At 39.6% G+C, this 25307-nt stretch overlaps 1 protein-coding gene across 2 annotated transcripts; it reads right to left on the bottom strand.

Moving 5' to 3' along the window:
- Positions 1-539: 539 nt before the first annotated feature.
- On the bottom strand, positions 540-22956 carry rasgrf1 (Ras protein specific guanine nucleotide releasing factor 1). Of its 2 annotated transcripts, none has more exons than XM_005729952.1 (27): positions 22152-22956; positions 17592-17698; positions 17216-17363; positions 14934-15026; positions 14606-14859; positions 12888-12967; positions 12581-12774; positions 10882-10991; positions 10483-10601; positions 9874-10034; positions 9139-9202; positions 8726-8868; positions 8544-8626; positions 8207-8455; positions 6396-6766; positions 6171-6290; positions 4670-4840; positions 4481-4587; positions 4152-4264; positions 3978-4047; positions 3204-3307; positions 3037-3121; positions 2741-2938; positions 2575-2654; positions 2360-2477; positions 2211-2279; positions 540-814 (listed from the first exon to the last, which is right to left on the bottom strand). In XM_005729952.1, the coding sequence occupies exons 1-27, from the start codon at positions 22425-22427 to the stop codon at positions 722-724; spliced, it is 3780 nt and encodes a 1259-aa protein (XP_005730009.1). In that variant the 5' UTR covers positions 22428-22956; the 3' UTR covers positions 540-721. The 2 variants fall into 2 exon arrangements, with proteins under 2 accessions (XP_005730009.1, XP_005730010.1); XM_005729953.1 differs by having other exon boundaries at positions 3987-4047.
- Between the last annotated feature and the right edge of the window lie 2351 nt (positions 22957-25307).

The following is a 25307-nucleotide window of genomic DNA, read 5'->3' as shown; positions in this document are numbered from 1 at the left end:
GGAAAACATTCAGTGTGGTAAGCACAGTTGGGAACCCCTGTCTTTAGAATAGTGAGCAGAAATGAAGAAACAAATCCTTCTTGTTTTGGTTCGGGAAGCACAGAGACACATATGCTTTGGATACCTTGCTGTCAGTTGCACTGATCACTGTTGTCTATCTTTAATTATATTCTTGAAAAAGAGGTTTTTAATCTCAATGGGTTCTTCCTGGTTAAATAAAGGTTAATAAATAAATAAATTCTCTGTGCTCTTTTACCTGATTTTATGCAGTATTTTTTTGTTTTAGTTTTTTTTTACAATGCTACATTGGTTGCAGAGAACTTCAGTCATCAATAAAACTCAAGCCAAGAGAACAACAGCCAGCAACACGAGTGCTCGAAGTGCAAATTTGATACAGTATGGCATGATGCAAAATAATGTCATTGGTCACAGTAGAAGACACGGTTGCATGCAGCTAAAGTGACCTCTATTATTGTTCTTGAAATACTCATAGAGATTTTAAAAAAAATCCTTCAAGCAGGTGTCATTGTGGAAATGGCAACAACAAAAATCATACACGGAAAAATATACACTAAAATGTTTTATGTTGTCAAACAACTTTAAACATCTACTGTACAGAGGAGCAAGATCTTAAGCATGTACAGCTATACAAATGTTGATGTGCATGTTAACTGATGTGTAATATTAACAAAGAAAATAATATGGAGGGCCACCTTCCCCATCAGTTGGGCACTTTAGGCTCAATTCTGAGTGAGGCTTCATACATGCTTTCTTCATCCAGAACAAAGCTTTTGTCCAGCAGATACTGGGCTACCTAGAATATCGGGGGGGAAAAGACTTTTTTTATTTGATTATATTTACTATTTTCACAGTTTAAACAATACTAAACAGAAGCAAGTTACTAGTTGCAACCCTCAGTATCAGTATCATTATGTTTATACCGGTACTGTAAATTTTGATTATGTGAACTAATGAGTTACTTTGGCCTGATTTTGATTTATTTGAATAATATAATACAAACAAGAACACAAAACATTAATCACTATTTGGGCAAAACAGTGCTATGCAATATATCTAAAAGGGTCCCAAGCATTCATAACTTATCTTTTTGAAGCATTTCCACCTTGAAAATTAAAAACTAACATCCCACGTTTTTGCTGTTATTGGAGGACTTTACCTGTTTCTTTCTAAAAAATACTTTGCAAAGATATAGAGGAACTTAGCCTTTGCATTTACAAGATGCAATCAAAAAGCTCAGAGAGTGCCTATATGAAAGCAAAAAAATGCACCTTATTTAATTTTTTTTTAACCTCTATTCAATGGTGTCTCCTTGCATGGCGATAAACTGCTTCCTGCTATTTTTTGTCCCACTTTATCCAACTTTTATTAATGACTTCATCATTAAACTCAAATCCGTGCTGTGACCAAATGTCAATTTTAGAACACAGGAATTCATTCCTGCTTGTGGCTAACTCGCTGTACAATTCCTCCATTCTCCACACGCTTAATATCACATCATCTACAAAGAAAATTACAAAGTCAATACGATAAAAAGGGCACCTCAATGTCAACTATATATTTAATTTGTGTAATATACTGAGATATTTATATTTAGAGCTAGACTTATTCTGTTATAATTTGTAAGTTTGTATTATCAAATTTAAGTTAGTTATTTCCTGTTCTTACTGTCTTGGAGCAACTGTGACCACATAATTTCCTCAGAGATTAATAAAGTATTCTGATTCTTATTCTGAAATAAGTTCAGTTCATTCCCAAAAACGACACATTAGGTCAGGAGAGACCAAGAGCAATTTTTCTACATTTATGCTTTGTGTACTTTAAGAAGTTTTCTGTCAGTATTTTTAATGTTCTTAAAAATACACTACTTTCACTCTGTGTGTATATACATCACTCTGCATTTAATCTCTATCTCCCTCCTCTCACCCCAACTGATCACAGCAGATGGCTGCCCCTCCCTGATCCTGGTTCTGCTGGAAGTTTCTTCCTGTTAAAAGGGAGTTTTTTGTTTCCACTGTTGCCAAGTGCTTCCTTTGCCCAGGTTTAATTCAGGTACCACTGTTACTTTCTACAGGCCCAGTCTCTGAAATTTTTGATTGCAGCTCGTATATTAGAAATAGCTTCTTCAAGTAGTCAGTTGTCAGAGAGGTTGGGAACTACTGATCTGTGGTCTTTGCGATTAATTAATTTACCTTTGGTTGCAAGTCAATCTTATATGCTGTTTGTTGAAACTGTCTGATTTCTCTGATGATGTGAGAAATCTGGAAAAAAGGGAAGCAAGGATGTCAGTGACACAAACTTAGCGCAAGTCTTTCATATCAGGAATCGCCTAACATCTCACCATCCTCATCTTTGAGAAGTTGACCAAGTTGTCCTCGGTGTAGTTCGGCGTTCCCTCCTCAATGAAAGCCAGATCAGTGAGGTACATCCCCAGATAGGGCACACAGGGAGGATCGCAACTAGAATAAAAAAAAAGAGAATAAAAACCACTTATCATCCACTTGTGCTGCTTGTTTGCTTTGTTGATCCAGTCTGAAACTATGTCCTTGAACTCACTTCTTCAAAGCCTCTCTGAGGTTTTTGAACCTCCCCTCTGATGAGACCAGCTTCTGCAGTTTGTCAATCAGTGCTTTAGTCTAGAAAAAAATGGTGATAATGAACACGTTCAGTGACAATACCATGCACTTCAGGGACTAGCAGCAATGCATATAGAGACACGCACCTGCTTGGAAACTTTGAGCCAAGTTTTCTTGAGGCGGAAAACAGAGCTGCGGTTCAGTGATGAGGTGATCTCGAGAACGGCGTTGTAGTTATGTAGACAACGGCAGATATCGGCCACAGCTACCCATTTTTCGATGACTGCTACCCGGGTTACAACATCATCACAGCGGAGGATCTCCGTGGCAATAAGGTTGCTCATCTGACAAAAAAAACGAGAAACAAGTAGTTTAGACTTCATGTTACGTTTGGATAGAAGGGTTCGATGTGTGATAAGAGCTCTTTTTGACTGGAGCGTACGTCATTGAAGTGCTTCGTTGTCCTCATGATATACGGCGTTTTCTCATTTTTGTCATTCTTCATCCAGCCTTGGCCAAAGAATTCCCTGTGAGGCAAACCAACAAAGAAGAAGTGAAGCATGTTTGGTGTGTTCGTGCTTCCTGGCTGTGTGGTGTGATGACACTCACTCGTATGGAATGACCTTGAACACCAGGTGGTCCAACAGAGTGAGCTGCTCTGCAATTTCCATTGCTGAGTGATTCTCGAAGGTCTCAGCTTTCCCTTCTCCCACCTGAAAGACACAAACAGTCCAAAAAAACAATAAAACAGATCCCAAATGATCTAAATTAGCTAACTTGACTTTAGTTTGTTTTCACATGACAATAAATAATCTACCAAACTAGGTATTTCTGTAGGTTTTGATGCACCTTCGCCTCTAAATCTTTTTTTTTTTTACTTTTACATCTTCAATTTGTCAAGTGCTGGTAAAATGACTTTTAACTAGACTGAAATGTGCTATTGACTGTCTTATTTTCATAAAAGTTTCTGTGATCAAGGACACCAAAATATATACAAAATAAATCTTTAACTGTTTTATTGTATTTCAATATTTATTTTTGAATTTGTCATCTTTTCAGGCAGAAAAAACCCCCCCATCTAGCTGATAGTATTATAATAAATATATTCGATTACACTTCCTGCAGCTGTATCTAAAAATACTTTTTGGCATTTGTGAAATCACTGCTTGTCACTCTTGAGCAACATTTACATATGTGCAAATTCACGCACCGTCAAGATTCCAGTCTAATGAATCCCATCTGCTAACTATCACATAATGCATTAATTGTTTGCTGAATTTATGTCTCATAACTGATCAAAAATATTCAGCATCTATTATCATGGGAGCAGCCAAGTGAGCAGAGGATTGATTTCAAATAGAGCCACGAACAGCAGCTACTCACTTCACTTACCAGTTGTGTCACGTCTTCTATCGCGATCTGATTGTCACCGTGATCTTCCTGAGTTATAGTCCTGATGACATGAAAAAGAAGGTCAACCTCTGAAAGATGTACAGCTTAATGACCCAGTAAAATGCATTTTAATCCCTCTTTCACTCAAACAGCACTCAGCGGTACCTGATGATGTTGGCTGCCGCTTTCCTCTCCTGGGTCAACAGCTCAGGGTCATGCATCACTTCCTCCAAGAAGGCAATAACCTTCGTTTTCAGCTCATTGTTGCTCTCAAAGTCCTAGAGAGGCACACACAGCACACACGGATGATAGAAAACTGTAGATTTTGTCGTTGATCATCACTGCTCATGAGGTTAGTTTTGAATTAGTTTTATTCTGTGTGGATAATATTCTCAAATTTTTATTAAGTTATTTTCCAAAACAATTTCTTTCCTCTGTTAAGGAGAAAATATGCCAAGATGCTGTGTTAACATCTCTGCTATGAAATGCGTTACCGGAGAGTGTTTGGACACCCAGTGCCGAAGCACATTCAGGACTCTGTTGGTTGCCGCTCGTCTGATCACAAACTCTTTGTCTCCATTTCTCTGATCTGTTGGAAAACCTGCAAAAAAATACATTAAATGAGAGGCACCGAAGGAGAATAAAGTTTAGAGAATTGCCCAACACTTTCTTGGTGAATATACCTGTACTGGCAAGGGACATCCGTCTATATTTTTCCTTGGTAGGGGTACCCTCATTGGCTCCAGCAGTAGCAATAGCAAAGGCGGAGGCAGCAGATAGAGCACTGCGGTTGTTGTCCAGCTCTCGACATGATGACATCACCATGCCATTGTTGTAGGAAAACAGGGAAAACTCTACACACAAGGACAGTTTAAAAAAATACAAGCCGTAAATGTATATTTATTATTATAACTCAATATACACATAAAGCTGGATGGCCTGTTTTTTTCATTTCACAAACCTCCACTAGGGAGCACTGCAGGCCAATGCAAAAGTTTCCCTCCAGACTTTCCTTTACAAGAGGCTTTGATATTCAAGATGGTTGCAGCTAAATATAGCCACTAAATATCAGCATAACAGAGGAATCAACAGATTCTCTGCACTCCTCGATGTATAAATCCCGGGAACACGGATCATAGGCTGCTAATAATCCCACACATTGCCTCACTATTCCAGTTATTTCCAGATAACGCTTCGTTTTAAAAACTTATATTGTATAATTCTGTCATAAGATTTGAAAGGCAAAGATAATCTTGGCTCCAGTGAAACAGCCTCATTACTGGAGGCGGTAGGGAAAACACGCTCTCAGTGTAGTTGCTATGACACAAGTTTCCCTAACACCTACTGAAGCCAAGCGTTGGCTTTCCCCACATATTCATAACCATCGAACGACTGATATTTCATGTTACTTATGTTCCACAGTGGCATATTTTTTTTCAGATAGAAATATGACAGCATATGGCTAAACGGGGTTATTTAAAGAGTAAAACAATTCATCATTCTCCTACAGATGGTAAAATATGCTTGACGGCAAGTATTGTCAGCTGCAAGGGTTTTTTTTGTCAAGTGCCATCTGTCTATCTGCAAGGTTACACAAAAACAGTTAATCAACATTTTATGAAATTTGGTCAAGACATGGAGCCTGTGCTGAGGAAGAAGCTGATAAAAACTGTTGTGGATCTAGATTGCTTAAAAGAAAAAGAAGAAGCAACAAGTCATTACCTTTGGCAGAATTTTCTTTCTCTGAGTAACTCTGCAGTTTTTTTAATCTGTCTGTGTAATAAAATGTATTTTGCTCTAGTTCTTTAGTTCTTAAGACTCTATGTGAACAGTTTTGCATGATTCAAAACTCAAAATAATCTTATTTTATATGGGATAAATAAGGGCCTTGGTGTTGGCCCTCTTTCTGAAAGAAGCCACTTTAGCTCTGCTTACTTTAATTCAACTTTCTTCTGATTGGCTGCTGATTTTTAACAGCAGGCGAGTGTGGTACATGTGCTCTCGTTGAAACAGAATTTTGTGTGTTTTGTATTTTGACACAAGTATTATTTGTGCACATCCTGATCTCATTATTTAGAAATATAGCTAGGTTAAATACAAGTATTTCCCAGTGTAACAGTATAAAGTGATTTATAAGCTCGACATTTCATTTTAAATCATGTACAAGACTAAGACACAATCTACCTGAGGAGTTTTTGCATTTGATATTTTTTGGTGTAGTTGGAGATTTGGTAGGAGAAGCTTCTGGATCCCCGTCATCGCTCTGGTTTTGATCATTATCACTTTCTTCTCGTACAGAGAGATCTGTATTGTAACAAGCAAACAGCAGTAAGTATTAAGCTCTTTTAAAGACATTATTGTAGCAAAGCAGAGTTCAAATTGTACTCTGAATGGCTACAAGTCACCCACCTTGTTTGCATGCCGAGGGGTCGTCCACCTTTTCCTTCTTGTCTTCTCCCTCATCAGAGATTTTGCTCGCGATCGGGCTGGACACATACAGTTTGTTGATGTCCAAGGTGGTCTTGCTGAATGGAGACATGGAGGAATACATGCTTGCATAGCCATTTGAGGAGCAGCTAAGGGCAGCCAGGTCAAGAGCTTTGCCCCCAGTGATGATGGGGATATTGAGAGAGAGCTTGCGACGGCGGTTGGGGGATGAGTTCTTGGCAATAGCGAGAGGAGGAGGGGAGGAGAACTTTCTGCTAGCCCTGGGGGAGCTGGGTGGCTCGCCATAAAGAAGTTTATTATTTTGACTGCTGGCAAAGAATAACTCCAGTGACCTGCATCAGGGGAGGATAAACATTAGACGTTAGGGCACGTATTTATTTATTTGGTTAAGTATACTCTATATTTTAGGAGCTTAGCTAAACAAACAGAACCTCTGAAATAATTTATGCAAACCAAGTCAGCCCTGCAACCAGAAGTCTCTTTTCAACTATGTCTCGGCTGACTGCAGTGTTTCAGAAAACCCTCTCCCACTCCCTGTCAGCCTCCTGGCGACCTCACAGGTTCCCATAAATAGCACAGTGAGCGATAGTGCGCATGGCCGCTGCTGACACAAGCAGCCAAGAGTAGGTGTCTCTCAGTGACATGACAAGCGCCACGGGAGAGCATAATGCAGGGTGTGGATATAGAGAGCCCTGATCTGAGCTCCACAGCAGGGCCCTTACTCTAGGCATGCAGAGCAGAGAGTTAGCACCAGTGCAATCTTTTGCAGGAGGGTGGGGTCCTGCAGCACCGAGGCTGATTGCCATAGAGTGACAGAGCCCGGCTGAGACACTTCCACACAAGCAGGATGGACTGGACCAATACAAACTGATATGTACATAACATACAGTGAAACAGAGTCACCATAGCCTTGTAGCAGTGCCACATCTGCTAAGTCTCTGTGTTTGGATTTAACCAATAAAACAAGCTCTATATATACACACGCTAAGCTTAAAAGATCAATAGACTTAATCGTTTCAGTGTCACATACAGTGTCTATGTACACAAACACAGAGAAACAAATACCCGTGAACACTACACGCATGCTGCACCCTCTACATGTCCAGCCACTAATTCATGATCAAACTTAAATTTGCACCATACAATGAAAGCAACTATAACCACTACTGTCAAGTTTAAAAGATTATTGAAAAATAATTAATTATGGGGTACCTTACTGACTGAATTTGCACTTAGGAGGATGTGCGAGAAACAACAAAACAAACACAGCAAACCACCAAGCTCCATGCTCATTTAACATGAGAGCACTGGAAAATATGGATATTTGGATGTTGCTTGGAATGCTTTTTAAAGTCAGTGACTCCTAAGTTGCAATATATATATATATATTGTTAACTGTGTAAAAGTATAGTTTATGCATTTTGCAACACAAACCCAGCAATTAAGAAAAGAAAATGCAGCACCCATCTCATCAAATTGGTCAATAACTTTTTATAGTTTCCTGTCATGTTTTGTGTAATTTCATGAAATTCTATGAATAAAACAAACAAAGAAATTTCTGTATAATAACCACAGAACTTTTGTTCCTATATGTGCCTCACATTGATTAGAGGATGACAAAGCTTCACATCCTAATAAATCAATCTCATCTTTATGCAGGCTGGCAAGGTCTGGAGGGATGCCACACACTTCAAATAAGATTTGTTTGTCTGTGGTAAGCGCTGTCAACAACCTTGCAACATTCAAGTCTGTCCAAATGTAAAGTGACTGACCGGGCCGGAATGGCACTGATGGGTTTCTTGTAGATGGTGATGAGTTTATCCAGCACCACATCAGCAGTGGTGAACACACGATAGGAATGCAGGAAGGTGTTGAGGAAGTCGATTGAAAGGAAACGGAGATCAGTAAGTCTCTCGAGCAGACGCTCCACGCTGGCGTAGCGGATCTGCAGCACCTTGCAGGAGTTCATCATCTTACTGAAACGGATGTCCACGTCATCACAGTACAGACTTGAATCTGACCTGTTAAGAAAACAGATACAAATCTAAAAAAAAAGAAAAAGAAAAATGGGAGCAGCTTCACCAAGTTACATGTAAAGAAGCAGCTTACTTGATCATCTGCGGCACTGTGACTTTGGAGTTGTCTTCAAAGGCGTTCATCATCAGGCCATTGCAGCGGATGTTGTCTATGCACTGCAGGACACATGCAGTTGAAGTAAAGAAATAGGACAGAGGAAATGTTAGTGATTTCTGTAACTGACTGCTGGAAGACTGTGATGTGCGTTGACATGCCTGGCTGATGTCACTAGTCCATGCAGACTTCTCCTGCCTTGAGGAGGCTACCAGGATGACTGTGAATGACTGGCTGTCCTTTGGCTCCACAACAATCTTGAAGTCCAGGTGCTCCATGTCCTGACCACTCTTGTCTGATTTAGCTTTGAGGCAAACACAAAGACTTTTTGTCATTTTCCTTATATATTTCATTTATAGCCAGTAAAGACATAAACATGTCATATGTGATTGTACAGTGCCAGATTTTTACCCAAAACAGGTAGTGCACTTCATAGTACTGCCTGCCTTTACTGGAGCATTATTTTTCATTTGTTCTAACAAAGCTAGCATCCTCTAGTATTCATCAGTTAATTAAACCATGAAACAGAGTACATATGAAGCACATTTCTATAAGAAAATATTTAAACACTCACACTCATCATCTGTCCCCTCAGGATCTTCCACAAGAGTGCAGTCTATAAGCGAAACTACTCCGTTCTGCAAACAGCATACAATACACATGTAGATGTAGTAAATGTAGTGCATACATAAAAAAAATCAGTTCCATCAGCATAAAAATATGTGTCATTCATATATAGAGGTGATAAATGTCCTCATCTTCATCCTATTCTCCAAAGTATCCTTAACTTCAGCTTGGCAAAACACACAAAGCCTTCAAAAAATCTGATGCTATTTAGGGCATCTTTACTATTAGTTTATCCTTTCAGAATATTTAGGTTTAAGTTTAAATACATAAAAGGAAGTTTGTTTTTATTCCAAATATTTAAGCTGGACAAAGAAGGGTTTTAGATGTCATCTGGATCTCTTATATGGGCAAACCTTATCACTAAAAATGAAGACTTCATACATGCTGCATAAAGAAGCAACAGCTTTGAATGATTATTGTGGAAAAACCACAGACGGTATTAAAAGAAGGGTTCAGTTTCATAAAAGTCTGGCATATTATTATGTAAAATATTTGAAAACCTCTCAGTAAACGTTTGGGATGGGGGGATTTGCTAATCTCACACATGTTAATGAGCCTACAGTATCTGAGCAAATGTAGTGAATATTCCATCGAGTGTTGGTTAATTCATTTATTTTAGGTCAGGTGTCCCAGACTTTTGCAGAAAGGTTGTGATGCTGCCAGCTCAGCAGTTCAGGCCCACCTTGGTGAGATGAAGCTTTCCCCCAGACCCCCTGGTGCAGATGATTAAATGCTTGGAGAAGAGAAAGCACTGCCTCTCCCCTTCTTTCTTTAGAGACAGAGAACCCAGTCGCCCACGGGTGATCTTTCCCTTCTCGCTCATTGGCACCTGGATGAGGGACCCTTTATGTAGAAAAAAAGAGTCCAAACAGAATGAAGGAGGAGCAAAGAAGAGACACATGTAGACAAAAATGAAAAGGCATATGCACATTCCTCTGTACATGACTATATGTACAGAGGAATAATAATCTACCACGTCTCTTTTCTCTTTTCTTATCCATCACGGCCTGTTGGGGACATTTGACATTTGCAGTTGCAGATTCATCATCAGTTTGCCACAGACCCGTCTAATTACACTTAGAAATTAAAAGCTCTTATAGCGAGGAGTACGTGTTGTTCCCCAGAGAGAGACCGAGAGGAGGAGAGAGCCAGCCCTGTGCCACGCTGCACAGTAAAGTGCCGGAAATGTAAAATCTGGCTGTCAGAAATGTGGAGGGACAGGAAACCTCTCTCTGTTGTGACCCTGCTGTCTGCTGGGATCCAAAGTACAACACTTAAAGATGAGAGTTACCTTGTCTTACAAACGTCTGGCTGGTGTCAAGGAGAATCTCGCAGCCCTCTACAATCATGCGCTCTATTGCCAAGTTTTTCCTGATGTTCTCGGTCTCGCTCACTTCATCATGCATTATTCTAAGAAAGCACAAAAACAACACAAAAAAGCGCCTTTTTGTCATTCTCATTTGGAGCTTATACATCAAATAGAAAAAAGCTGAAATTGGGTCTTTATATGTTTGGTTAAATAAAAAATGTATCTGTTTATCTTTACAGTTAATATCTCTTTATGCTTTTTTGGTTATTCTAAAAAAAAATTCAACAGCTTTTAGACTGATCTATTATTTGTGTTCATATGAATTAAAAAGACGTTATTCTCATATAAGATACCACGCCCATCTGGGGCTATGGGTTATACCTGGAAAGCTCCTCCAGCTTAGATTTGGCATAGTCCAGACTATTTCTCTCTACATGTTCATGGGGTGTGTGGGCCAGCAGCTCATGGAGAGTCAGGATGTAGCGAGGAATCTGGAGAGGCAGAACAGAAAGCAGCAGGAGAGTCGCGCTCACTTGCGAGATCTTTCATGTGCACAGCACAAGCGTACAAACACAGGGATAAATATGTGCCAGCACGATGAGAAGAAGATCAGTAGAGAGCACAATCTACACTCATCAGCAAAATTTATTATCAACACAGCACAGCCTGCAGCAGGCCCCAGCAGAGTGGACTGTTGGGGAAAATGCGTGCCTTGCCAGAAAGGAGCGTGAGCTCCGAGACCAACCATTTTTATAGACATGAAAACATAATCAAGACATCCTGAAACACTGCAGACGGATGCCTGCTAATTCTTTTGTTAATGAGCAATGCTACAATATGTGTATTTGAAGCCAAATTCTGTCTGAGCCACAATGTCCAGTAAACAGGCCAGAGAATATTAATGAAAACACTGGTTTAGCTCAAGTGGAAATCAGTCAAATCTGGTTACACAGCTTTTAATAAATGCCACTGCCTCTTCAGAATGTAGTCACCTGTTTCATGTGTTGCACTCAGTGCAGCATTTTGAACATTTGGCAGCCATTACAGCTTTAGAGAAGTCAAATCCCTCCTGGATGTGAGCAATTTTGCCAATTCTTCGTGGGTGACCCTCTCAAGTTTCTGCAGAGTGGATGAAAAGTGCACACGAACTACCATCTTCAGGTCCTTCTAAAGATGTTATACTGGGGTGAATTCTAGCGGGAGACAGTCAGAGACTTGGCCTGATGTCACTCCAGTATTGTTTTGGCTGCTTTGCTTCAGGTCATCCTAACACTGAAAGGTGACCTGTTGAACCAGTTTCACATCACTTGTACTAGCAGTTTTTCTTCAAGGACCTCGCTGTATGTGACTGCACTCAACATTCCCAGTTCTGACTGGTCTTTTTGAATCTTTGTGAAGATTGTGCTTCACTGCAGGATGGAATAAGACAGATCAGAGACTTGCAGATGATAGGTGATCACCTTTTTTTCGCCTCATCACGAAAAAAATCAATCATTTCAATCTGTAGCAGGTGGACTAATCAGGTTTTAAACATATTTACATAATTATTAAAGCATTTTTACCACAGTTTGGAGTACCAGCATAAAAAGGGTCTAACTTCTATTCTAAAGGGGGATTTCAGTTATTACTCTTTAAGATCACCCACTAAGAACGTGCTTTTACTTTGTAATTAAGTATTTCTTAGAGATTAACAGGGATAAATACTGTACCAGTTTTATAGGTGACACATAGGAACAGTCTACATCATAAAGAAAAGGAGAAAAGATTAACATTTTGCCTTTTAGATTTTTAGTGATGACCCTTTTGTTTACATTTGACTCACAGGCAGTGCAATCGCAAAACAAAGTGGCCGACTGCTTTGCAAACCGCCACAGCTGGGCATCATTGGCATAGCAAAAGGCATCTAGTTTTAGGTTGGTGAAATATATGGCTCAAGGGTGACATTTATGGAGAAAAGAACTTGGCTCAAGCTGCGAGAGCACAAAATTAACAACAAAAGCTGGCTCCAGGCTGCACCTATGCAGCAAACAAATGGGCCTGCCTTTATTCCTGTGTATATCAGTGAGACAAATGAGCTAACCTGGAACATAGGGTAGGTAAGGAAGGTCTCCAGGGTCCTTTCCTCACAGTCGGGCTTGGCCTCATACTGCTTCAGCAATTTATCAAAGTCTCGGTTCTGCTTGCAATGTGCCAGGATCTGCAGGCTGTACTGGTGGTTCCTCACAAACTCCTGGTAGATGTTCAGCATGGGCAGCAAGATGTCGAACAGGTCAGCTGCAGACACATCAAACTTTTTTAATCACATTTCATCACGTGCACTCTGACAAACATCTGAATGAGTGCATTATGAATAAAGTAATCTAATTCAGCAAAGACATGACTCTTACCAAGGACTAATGTTGGCCAGCTTGCTATTCTGGCTTTCAGGCCCTGGTAAAAGATCTGATGCAGAAACATGATGGTTTCACTGAAATAAAGTAGAGATTGAAAAAAACATTTATTAGGGAAACTAATCTCAGACTATAAAGATTTTAAGAGTAATAATCCTAATTTTAATCTGAGCAGTTATTACGTTTGACTGCATATTTAAAGAGATCCATTTATGTCTTGAAAAGACCTTAAAAAAATAACAGTTCTAAAAACAATCACAGAAATTTAGTCATCTTTAAATACCAGTGTACTGTTTAGAAGTTGCATTGTTCATAGGTATAAATAATTAATAACTAGGGTATCCATGCTGTGCCAGGTGTGTGTAAGCTGTGCAGGGCTTGAAGAGGTGTGACATCCAAGGTGTCTTATCAAAAGTAAACATTAATGATCCAAATTCTATGAGGAATAACTCTTCCTCAAACCAGGCATGGTGCTTCTGCCTCTGTAATCTGCATTTATCATTATTGTATTTACATTTATGATTCTTGTTTTAGACCACTGATAATATCCAGAGGCCCAAACCTCTCTTTACTGCTCAGTATGTCGCTCTGAGCCAGTATACACACTGCATTTATTTGATCTCATTCTTTTAGTTTGGGCGTTGTACTGTGCACTTTGACTTTTATTTCTTACAGTGTTTAAACAACACACTGAACCAGTATTTACTTTAACAGACTTGTTATCAGGATTACTGCTAACAAATAAGATTTCTACATAATCTGTTACAATATTATTGCACATTAAATGTACGGAGATCTGCTTTGAAGATTCAAACCAATACACAGGGAGTTTGTAGCTCTTTACAAGTTGTTGCAAGCTGCTCACTTATCAAACACAAATTCAGGCACTTGAGGTTACCAGTATATTAATGCAGATGATATTCCATTTTAAAATTAAAAAAAGTATCTTAATGCTTCAGATGCATCATTCTGCAGTAGATTTAAAACTTATGCATGGCAAAACGCTCACAACTAATGTAATCTATTAAAAGATATCTATGCATGAATATGCAGAATATGTAGACAAGGGGCAGGAATTGTGGTACCTGATCCTTCTGGTTTTTGTTTGTGGCCTGAATTCTATAGACCAATGACAGATGAGACAATAGCTTCAAAGTTTTCAAAAAATTTAAATTAAAGATACGGTAGTTTTTTTAAGGTGTACCAGCTAAAGCCACATAAACTGCCCCATGTCTGCATTTGCAATAACAGGTAATCTGAGTGTATTATAACACAAATTCAGATTTGTGCCAAAATGATGACCAGAACTGCACAGTGCTTCCTCATCAGCATAACCAGTGTCTCAGCAGTGCCTTTCCTCTCAACTCGGCACAAACCTGACTGGATGATGCCAAGAAATTACCAAACAGGTGCAGAAACAAAAACAAATAGACACAAGGAAAATTCTATGAAAGCTGTGTTTGCCCGAGTGCTCGTTTGAGGTCAGTGTGACCAGTGTGTGTCTTTTTTGTCTGATTTTATTTTGTTTTTTGTTGTTTAGTAAAAAAGCTTTGGTTGCCATAAAAACCGCAAAAAAGTAAAAGGCCAACAATCATCAGGTTTTGCATTATTATCTGGTTGCCAGTATGCTGTTCTTCACTGTGAAGTGAAGGCTTGTATGTATGTGTCCTTGTGATTATGTTCTTTATCTAGAGAAGAACTCTGGATGAGCCAACCTGTTGAGGAATATGCTGCTGACATCATCGTGGGTGATGGGAGGCTTCTTAGAGCTGGCGGCCATGCGCAGCGGCCTCAAGAAGTTGTTCACCAGAATATGAAGCTGCTGGACGTACTCTGCCTCCGAGTCCAACATGCTGAACACCACCTGGTTCCTCTTCCTCATGCTCTCTGCATGAGGCGAGCGGATATAATCCTGGATGATGGTTTTCCACTTCCTCCTGCAAATCCAGCCTCGCAGAAAGCTCTGGACCTGCAATAGACCGTGCATTCTCAGAACATGAAAATGCATGAAATCAAGGCAGAAGTTCAGACTGCTTGCTTTACCTTTTTGATCTTCTTAATTTCAGAGTCATCGTCAGTTGGAGCGGCTGCAGGGCTGGCATGGATCTTCTCGTTGTCTTTGAGCAGCCCAGCAATCTGTCACGGAAGCAACCACAAAAAAGACCAGTCATTCCCACTTACACACTCCTCTTCTTCTCACTTACTGTAACAGCATGTAAACAAAGTGACTGAATCGACAGGACAGGACCTGTCAGCACTGTCAACACTAAAACATTAGCCTGACTAAACTAGCTGTGTTCACTTGGCTGCTCCTCTGTAGCGTTGATTAATATTTATTTACATCGGTCATAACGTTGATCATTTTAATGCAATATGTATCAGTCAAACTGTCCTGTGTGTATGCTGACTGGGCGGTAGACAGAGTGCCAAAAAAATAAAACAGAAAAAACCCAGACTCGGCTTTGTAGACAGAGAGAGTTAATTGTCATTGAATTTCATAGTAGAGATGCAACATGAAGCATAGTCCATGCATATTCAGGGCTTAATTCAATTTCAAGCATCACATTTGCACATTAAAGTAAAATGACTATTGGATCTGAAGAATACAGCTGGGGACATGGCCCTACTGAAGGCATTGTTCCTGAAAGGAGATGCAAAGTGGAGAGAGGTTGGCCTGAACATGATTCTTCTCTGCGACGGGGGGCGTGCTTTCATTTCTGTCCTCTCACACTAGTCTCCGCATATGAGACAAACAGAACAATAATCAGCATAATCCATCGTTTTCCCACTGGCTCAGCTGTTATTTGTTGAGCTGGCAGGTCGGAGCGAGGATAGAAAGCAGACAAATTTTTGGAAAGGAATGAGAGTGCAAAGTAAGAATCAGTTATAATATAGTGCTATTGTGCCAGGATGTCTATTTACAGCAGGTCTGACTGATATTTTGTGTGACTGCCACACATTTGCCTGACGATGGAAAAGCCTGTAATCCTGGGCTATTTGTGATCCAGACAGAGAGTTACAAAATCCTGGATATTTTAACAATGCTCCCTTTAGTATTGAGGGTGCTGGTAAGGTCATAAAAAGCCCCAAACTGTCCAAACAGTTACTCCTGAGAGGGGACATGTGTAGCTTATTTAGATCTACTATAAATTTGTAGTTCTCATATTAAAGATAGGTAATCAATAATTATTTTTAAACATTTAATATTTAGATGCCATACGTGATATTGAAACAATAATAGGAGCAGGTAACAGCAAGGAAATGAGTTTTAGCTCATAATTGAGTATTCTTTAGGTCTTAATGCATGAATATTACTCTAAAAACTAGAAGTAATGTCAATAATTGAAAGTAGTACTTATGACATGCCCTGTACAGTTAACAGTTTCAGATGTTGATGAAACACAATGGCTTTGACCTATTTTCTGTCATATATGTTGTGACAGTGGTGAATACTCACAATATGCATGACACTGAAGTCTCAAGTATGAGCACATGAGCAAAAACCCCCTGGTTTGAGACTGCTCTAAATGTTCAGTTTTTATAATTGTTGCTTGTACGATGTCATTCTCAGCCGCAAAAGTGCTGCTTAAATCTTTAGTTTATGAGGCACAGCCAATCAGAAAAAAGCTGTCTTAAAGCAGGGGGTCTCAAACAGTGGAGGGCAGACCACACTGGCCACCAAATACAAAGTGAAGCTAATGTGACTGATGTGAATATATTTTAAGGAACTGTCAAGAATTTGCTGATGCTATTGTGCTGAAATTAGATTAGATTAGATGAAGATTAGATGAAACTTTATTAATCCCTCGGGTGGGTTTCTCCGGGAAATTCAGTTTCCAGTAGCACAGCACCAACAGAAGTTGCATGTTACAGATACAATAAAGGGGAATGATAGCAAGGATATAAGCATAAATATACCATATATACACATATACACATTTATAAATACAGAATATATAATATGAATAAATAGGAATACATATTTATTAATTAAAATAAATGTGTACCTTTATTTTAATAAAATCCAACATTGATCCATTTTTGCTAGGGTGAACTAGGGGGCATGACCCAGTATATCATAAATAGGGATTACTGTAACTGTGAATCACGCCTAGCAGAGTCCAAGAATAAAATAATGTAATTGAAAATAAATACAGGAGATGTTCTTTAAGGACTCTACTGGAATAAATGAATTTAGCTGACGGTGCGTTTTGGTTTGACTGAGGAGGATGAGCAAAGTGGAGGGGGTTAGCATGTATGACAGAGTATTTGTTTACATTCCTACTCTTGAGAAGTACTAAGAATGAAATCACAGTGAATATTACCTCTGACTTGAGCCTTTCAATCTCTATTTCCCCATCCTCTATCTGTTGTCGAAGTTGCTTAGCAACTGTTTTCTCCGTCTCCACAATCTGAAGCAGATGAAGATACTTCTGCATGAGAGCCTCATGCTCTGTAGCCAAGTTTCTGTAACTGTAAAAACATGAAAACACACAAACCACATGGTTTTGTATATCAGCTGGAGTGATGAATGTCATCTAACTGCACACTGTCTCGTCTCACTAAATAAATCAAGAAAGCAACGAGGACTTTCTTATAAATAAAGCGTTATTCCGTGAAGTTTTTCAAATTTTAACCAAACTTTTGAAACTTTTACTAATTTACCATCTGATGCGCTGATATGCCTTTGCATGGCTTTACCTGGCGTGTGATATGGCAGCCACCCATTCATCGCAGTCCTTTACATCCTCCGTGCGCAACTCAAGGGCCTTTTGGTTTTCGTGGTTGAAGCTGACTGTGAAATAGTACTGAAACAAAAAGCGAGGAGAGGGTGAGGAGCTCCGGTTAGAACCAACACACAACAACAATGCACATGCTGCGCGCAGGAAGGAGCACTCGTTATCAGATACCTTTCGGATAAATCTGTTATATATAGTAGCATGACTGAAGCTTCTCCTCTGCTTTGTTTGTTTCACTGCCTCGCTGCTGCAGACATCAAGTGGGTGATTTAAAAACCACACAGAGCCTGGGGAAGCCACATCTTCCTCGCCCACCAGTGCAGTTGATGGAGCACACTGAGGGAAGCCTCCCCCAGCTCAGTTCCTGGGATGCCTCTGGTTCCCAGGAGGAAATGCCACAAGACATGGAGGCTGGAGCCACGGCCAATTACATAACTGTGCAATACCTGTTTCCTAGCAACTCCAGTCATTGTGAACAGTTGTTCACAGCTGTTTTTTTCACTGTCACTTGATTTTAGATCACCATTCTCCCTTTCACGCTGTACTGGTTGTGACTGGTGAAATGAAGAGCTTTTGTGCTTTTCGTTTTGTTACAGATCCTGAATTCTGCTTGTTAAAAAGTTAATACTTCTGGCTGCTTTTACGTGACTCCTCTGTTAGCCAGCTTCCCTAGCCTTTATACAAAAAAAACTACAATAAAAGGTGATTGTATATTACTACTTAGAATATCTCAGATACCTCTGAGTACCACTTATCAATTAGAATAACCATTAACTTCTTATTTCCGCTATTCAGCCACTACTTTTAGCTACTACTCTATTTAACAGCAATTTACTGTGTATAAAATTGCATCTATTCTTATGTTTACCCAGCAAAGTATTTCAGCTACATCTCTGTACTTTTATCTAGCCACTTCAACTGCTAATTCAGTTACATATCAGTTTAAATGTAATTTTAGCTAACTAGCTTCTGTTTATCATTTATGTTTACCCAATGTTTAAGTTTGTCCTGTTAGCAAACTATTTCAACTTCTACTAGCACTAGCAGCTAACTATGGAAGCTTGTTTCTGCCACTATTTTTGTTCTGTTAATACAAAAAATAAAAATAAAAAAAGGAAGGCATCTGACCTAAAATATTGAGATAACCTAAATTTCAGCTTAGCTCTGCCTGACATTCATTCTGTCTGTCTTTCTTTTTTTATTTTAATGGCAGAAAAAATCTAGCATAATTATCAGTCTATTGCTCAAGAATTTATTTTCCATCTTGATGCATGCTCAATCATCCAGGTAAGTAAATCTCCAAAAGTTGATTCTGTTCATCTGGACTCAGCGTTTTTGTGGGAGAAATGTTTTGTCACTCATCCAAGTGACAAAACATTTCTCCCACAAAAACGCCACAAAACGCTACGTCCAGATGAACAGAATCAACTTTTGGAAATTTATTTTGCAGTTTATCTGTAATTTAAGGCTAACAATTAATACGTTAGCAATTTTCCTCAATATTTCAACCATGTATCATCTTTTTGTATATTAGTCATCTATCGTAATCATTAATATCTAGTCTATCTAATAATGGTTATCCGTTTGTCTAATTTTTAGCTAACTTTTCTGCTTAAACCTGCTTAGATCTTCTTAATTAATTAATTTCCAGTTTGTCCAGTTTGTCCACACCTATCCCTGACTGCTGCATAACTATCCGCAGTGGGCATTGAATTGTTGAATATCACTAGCTCGTTTGCAGTATTCAAATATACAATATATCCAAACACAAATGAACAGTTAGGATACAATGGAAACATCTTCTTCATCAGCTGAAAGAATTATGGTAGTATCACAGGATATGTTTAATTGCTAATATTTCTGTGTTTTTATTTAAATGTGATTGTAAAACTGAACTTATAATAGATTATTTTAACACTTCAAGAGAATCCGTACACAATACTAAAATTCAGAATCAGCTGCTTCTTTTTTTTATTTTAATCTCATATCTACATATTCTACCTGTAAACACTTGTTTAGATGAGAGTTTATTATATAAAATCAACATCACAATTCAGTTAATTGAACTGTCATCATTCTTCTGAACTGTTCCAGCCACGCTGAGTCTGACCAGACTCTAATCTTTGGCCTGCAGATGTTCAACAGGCACCTATCAACATGCAATTGATCATTATTCACGGCTGACTGCTCTTCAGTCTTCACATTCATTAGGTATTCATCCTACCGTCAAAGAAAATCTATTTCTGGCAGAGGCATGTATGTTGTTGTAGTTTTCCCTCATGATCTATCTAAGACTGTCTGGTGTGAAGTCATGTTAAGCATTTTGTATTTATTCTGATTTATGTTCATGTCCCAGTCAAGCACCTTTAAATATTGTTACTGATCTAAACAGGTATGAGATGCGATACAGCACTAAGGCTTGTCTATCATTTACTTTCAGCTGTATACAGATAAGTTAATTTAGATGCGGATTTGCAGCTCACTTCTCAGTCCTGCTGTGTGGCGTACATAAGTGAGTGGTAAATAATTAATTAGGCATTTTGCGATAAATTATAGAATATTTTTTACACCTTGTCGAGTTACTTCTGACTGACAAGCAGCTTTATTGCAGAAATATTTTGTTAATGTATACCCATTAGACTGAAGAGTTAGAACTCAACCTTCTTTCAGCTTCATGACGAGTTTTAATTACAAACACCACTGACCCCAGAGTGTCTTTTCTTAATCAGATCCCCTGATTTACATTACAGTTTAGATCCTGCCGTCAGAGGCTGCCTGTGATACTGGTTGATGCGATGCTGTTACCCAGTGTGAGCAAGCTGTGTTTTCTATAATTGGACCCTGACCCCTCCAAGGTACTGCGAGGAACAAATTTAGCTCAGATAGCGCTCACATTAATAGGAGAGATGAGACACACTGCTTCTCTCCTCGCTGTTACCCCGCCTCTTCTAACTGCATCATTCTTTAGGATGCAAATAAGGGTTGCCATAGAAACCTCGGGCTCAAACGCATTATCATTTTCACACTAACTGCATGTCAGGATAAATGTAATGTGGGGATTATGGCAAGTTGCTAAAATGTTGCCATTAAACAACAAATCTATAGGTAAGGTTAGGAGATGCAGGTGATTTCTCCTGATTAAAATATTTGTATACAGTGAGAAGCAATGCTTCAGATATCAGATATTAGTGCACCCCATATTGCTGCACTGTGCAAACAGGATTCACAGGAATCAGAGATGTTATCTGTCTGTGAGCTTGCAGTCATATTTAAATCAGCACAATAGTCGTAAAAGAGCACTGCTGACATTGTTTTTTTTAATCTTTAAGGAGGGTTTTTTCTTTCTTTGGGGTGCTTTTAAAGCAACTGTGCAAGCACAACATTTATCAGTGTGCATGCATTCTGCTTTGTCAGCACAAGGGCAGCTGTTCACAGGAAGAGCCTGGACTCACATTGGATTGCAGCCCTACCTACAGAGTCATGCACAGAGCCTGGAGTGAGCAAAGGAAAGCCGACAGCATTGGAGCATCGTGTTCCTCGACTGTTTAATCACAATAACGGTGTTAACAAGCCTGTTAACCTTTCCACCCTAAAATAATTGAACAAGGAGCCAGAGGAAATCAAGCAGGATTAAATAAATATTTCATCTGCAGTTATCTGGACTCAAATTTGAAAAATCTTATGGCCTACTTTAGAGTGAAAGGCTCTGGTAAAATATGACAGCTGTCACCTTTAATGCAAATGTAACCTCCAGCATTACACTCCACACTGAACCATTTCATTCAGGTCACAGAGATCAGTGCTGACTGATCACCGGCACCCTGCTGTTTCCTGACCCTTAAGTGTAATTTCAAAATATTACCACAAGATGGAAACCTTGAGGCCACAACTTTTATTTTTAATTTTTATTTTTTGCACGTTTTATTGGATGGGGCATTAGGTAGGATATAGCACTCTCCGCCCTGAAACGTCAAAAACATGATGGCTGGAAGTCAAAAAGCAAAATATGAGACCAACCAAAAATGCAAATGCATCGTTTTCACGAGGCTAGAAATCCATTTGCATTTCATGCACTCATGCACCGCTGAACTACCCTACAAGCCCCCCCCCCCCCTTTTTTTTTTTTTTTTCCTTTTTTAGGTCGAGCGCAGGTTTGGTGCAACCCAAAGCAAAACACTGCACCACATTGCTTACTGCCAGGGCTGCCGTAACATCATTAGGTGTTAATATTGTTACCTCATCATTAATGTCATGCATGGATTACATAACGTGCAATACAGCAAACCTCATGCTATTCTGCTGCACTGGATTTGAGGTCATCATGCGATGCGATATATGAAGAATGAATGTATAAGAGAAGCGCTTGGGGAGTTCAGAGGCATCCGAGAAAAGAAAAACAATAATGCATGTATTGCTGCACCTCATTGGTGTTTAAAGCTGGAAGTCTGCAAAACAATAAAGCAGAAAAAGACGGTGCGTGTGTATCTGTTTGTGCGTGATCGCACGCGCACGCTCTCCGTACCTGCTTTTCCAAACACTCCTTGGCTGACAGCGAAGGTTTAGGTGAAGGCGCCCTGTCGCATGTGCATCCCTCCAACAGGTATAATCCCGAGGGTCGAGAACTGGACTCGTTCTCAAAATAAAAGAGCATATTCTGTAACAAAGCGAACCACTTTGTGTGCCATTTCGTGTTGTCTGAGCTCTTTTTGCTCAAGCACCCTCGTCTTGTACCATCCTTCTTTGCCAAAAGCCCCAGGTAGGTGACATGACCATCATTAAGTCGTATTCCCTTCTGCATTTTGATGAGGACACTTCAGATGCGCAAGGTGGATCGGTCGTTACATCCTTCTGAAGTCGCTCCGGGGGAAAAAATCAAATAAAGAAAGGCAAGATGTTGACTTTCTCAATGCGGACCTCTAGCAGCAGGCTTGTCCACTCTGTCCGACGCATTCACCGTGTTGGCATTTAACTAAACAAAACAAAACGAGGAGCACAAGTCCAGCATCCTAAAATCTTTTGTCATACTCCGAGCGCTTTGAAGGTCCACATTATCCGATGGTGTGGGGGGGAAAGATGAGGTAAAAAGGTAAAAAAACAAACAAACCCCAAAACTGTCTCAGACTGAACGATAAGAGGAAAAGGGGTTCGAGGTTTGTCCTTTTCTCACATGAAATATCCAGAAACCAGTAGGCTTGGTGCTCAGCCAGGCAGTGCTGGGTGAAGTCACGTGACGCATGCTTGGGAAAGCAGATTTCAGGTCCCTGGACAGGGACGTCTCGACGAGATGCCGCATAAGTTGGGTTTCGTCTCAAGACGATCAAGGAGGCCCAGCGGAGAGGAAAATGGAAAATACGAAGCTTTCAAAACAGAACAACAACTTTAGAGGAGAGCAGCCGTTTAGGCTGCAGATGAATCTACACCTACATTCTCCGTGACATATTTTCTAGCTTTAGGTGGTTTTATGCAACACTTAAAGTTACTCTTTGACTCTCATGAGCACATTTCAGCGCCTGCAAGCGAGAAATTGCTTTGCTTTTAAATTGCTTTCAAATTGCTTTTAAATAATAACAACAAAAACCTACAAAAAAGCAATATATGGTGTATTTTATTTGCACTTAAATGGCTGCTCATACAGTGGCATGGTCCTAGCACGTGTGGTCTGAATGTGATCAGCTGCTGCATTTTAAAGTTGAAGTACTGTAAATCAGGATGCAGGCAATGACAGGAAGTAGGTCAAAAATAATTTGCTGGCCAGCATCCTCTGCTGTGTCATATAGGCTCTGTTTGTAAATATGCTCTAGTCACAGATTCACTTCATGTTCAGTTACGGGTACAGGTTAAACTATAAGATATGAAAAGTAGTAAAAATAAAAGAATGCAGGATGTTACTGTTTAATAATTTGAAAATGTAAATAAAGCATCTATAAAAACAGAATTTATGGTGATCTGAGGACTGAGGACATCCCTGTGTGTGTTTGTGTATGGTAGTTAAAATAAGTCCATAGCATGTAAAGATGTGTTATAATGTGCAAATGTTTGTGCAAATGTGCAAATTTCCATCTAGTTTATAGCTTTATTAAAAGCAGGGGTTTCATCACCTGCACAAAGGGTTCAATCCCCTTTTTTGTTTTGATCTTCCTAGCTTTGGACTCCACCCTTGTGTGTCTCTGTGGTAATGAGCCAGACAGTAAAACAAGCTCAAGAATAAAACTAATACACATCTTTGAGCATCCAATTCATTGAAAAGGCACATGGTGTAATCTCCCACTGTCAGTCCTTCAGCTAATTCTTAGAGAGGAGATTTATTTATTACTCCATCTTCATTTTTATCTCTGATCTACCCTGCCATAAATCCCTTTAGGTCCTGGAGCATCTTCCTCAACAACCCCCCCAATCTTCTTCAATCAGCCACGCACACTTAAATTTTAACTGAATGTAAAAAAGTGATCAGTGAATCCTTGGCTTAGATGTGAAAGTAGAAAGCGTGTGATGACAGCTTTTCTGATAACTGATCCACCATTGCATACATGTGCTGTGACTGAGCAGTTACAGCTGCCCAGTTTTTGAATAGATTTGCATTGACACACACGCAAGCAGCTGATAACACTGCAGGAATTGTTAGTGTAGACGTTCTGAGTCAAGCTACAACACACCAGGGCTGCCTTGTGTTTATTGTAGGAATTTTCAGTCCACCCTGCTCCGTGGATCAGTGAAGTCTTTCCTAAAATGATATATGTGTTAGTTTCCAGGAGATTAAATCAAAAATGATGCTCAGTTTTTTGTCTCGGAGCCTCAGAGACAAAACATCTCACTGAGATGAGAATTAGCGTGTTGTTTATGAGGGTCAGTGATGACAGAGTCTGTTTATAGGAAATGACCGTTTGTGCTGATCAAGCTAGAAGGTTATTTCCTTTATTGGATAATCAGAATAAAACAATGTTGGATTTAAACACTGAGCGGTAAAGTTAAGGTCTGCAAAATGACAAATGATTGTATAACATTCCCCAAAATTTCTTGTGGTGTTCAAACAGCAGTTTCATAGTAAATGTACACTTACTCGCCAATTTATTAGGTGCAGATTGTTAGTATTGGGTTGGACTGTCTTTTGCCTTCAGGAATGGCTTAATTTTTCAACAAAGTGCTGGAAATCTTCAGAGCTTTTGGACCACATCAACATGATAACATCACACGGCTGCTGCAGATTTGTCAGCGCCACGTCCCAAAGGTGCTCTATTGGATTGATATCTGGTGACTGTGGAGGCCATTTGAGTACAGTAACCTCACTGTCATGTTCAAGAAACCAGTTTGAGATGATTTCAGCTTTGTGACATCATTCCTTATTCTGAAGCAGGCAGATGAAGATGACACATGTAGTCACAGAGGGATTGATGTAGTTAGCAATGATATTATATGCCGTGGTGTTTAAACAATGCTCAGTTAGAACTATTCCTCGCACTATTACACCGCCGCCAGCATGAACCATACCAACCACACCACCCAATTTCCCCGTTCTTAGCTGACAGGAGTGACACCTGGCTGGTTTTCTGAGTTACTGTTGCCTTCCTGAGAGCTTGAAGCAGTCAGGACTTTCAACATTTTCAATCAGAGAACTGCTGCTCAATAGATATTTTCTTTCATTCTCTGTGTTTTGGAGGAAGGAAGGTTCAGGGTTTCAGTA

Source organism: Pundamilia nyererei, unplaced genomic scaffold, assembly GCF_000239375.1.
Source record: "Pundamilia nyererei isolate P.nyererei 1_Seehausen unplaced genomic scaffold, PunNye1.0 scaffold00035, whole genome shotgun sequence".
Taxonomy (NCBI): Eukaryota; Metazoa; Chordata; class Actinopteri; order Cichliformes; family Cichlidae; genus Pundamilia; species Pundamilia nyererei.
This window is presented reverse-complemented; position numbering and strand designations above follow the sequence as displayed.

Bases quoted from the DNA above. Each gene is read 5' to 3' on its own strand.
- rasgrf1 (XM_005729952.1), bottom strand. From the start codon at position 22,427: ATGCAGAAGGGAATACGACTTAATGATGGTCATGTCACCTACCTGGGG. The intron at 4,841-6,170 runs GTAGATTGTGTC...CCTTGTGTGTAG, and splicing joins CAAATGCAAAAACTCCTCAG to AGTTTTCCCTGTTTTCCTAC. The intron at 815-2,210 runs GTAAATTAATTA...CCGATATTCTAG, and splicing joins AGATTGACTTGCAACCAAAG to GTAGCCCAGTATCTGCTGGA.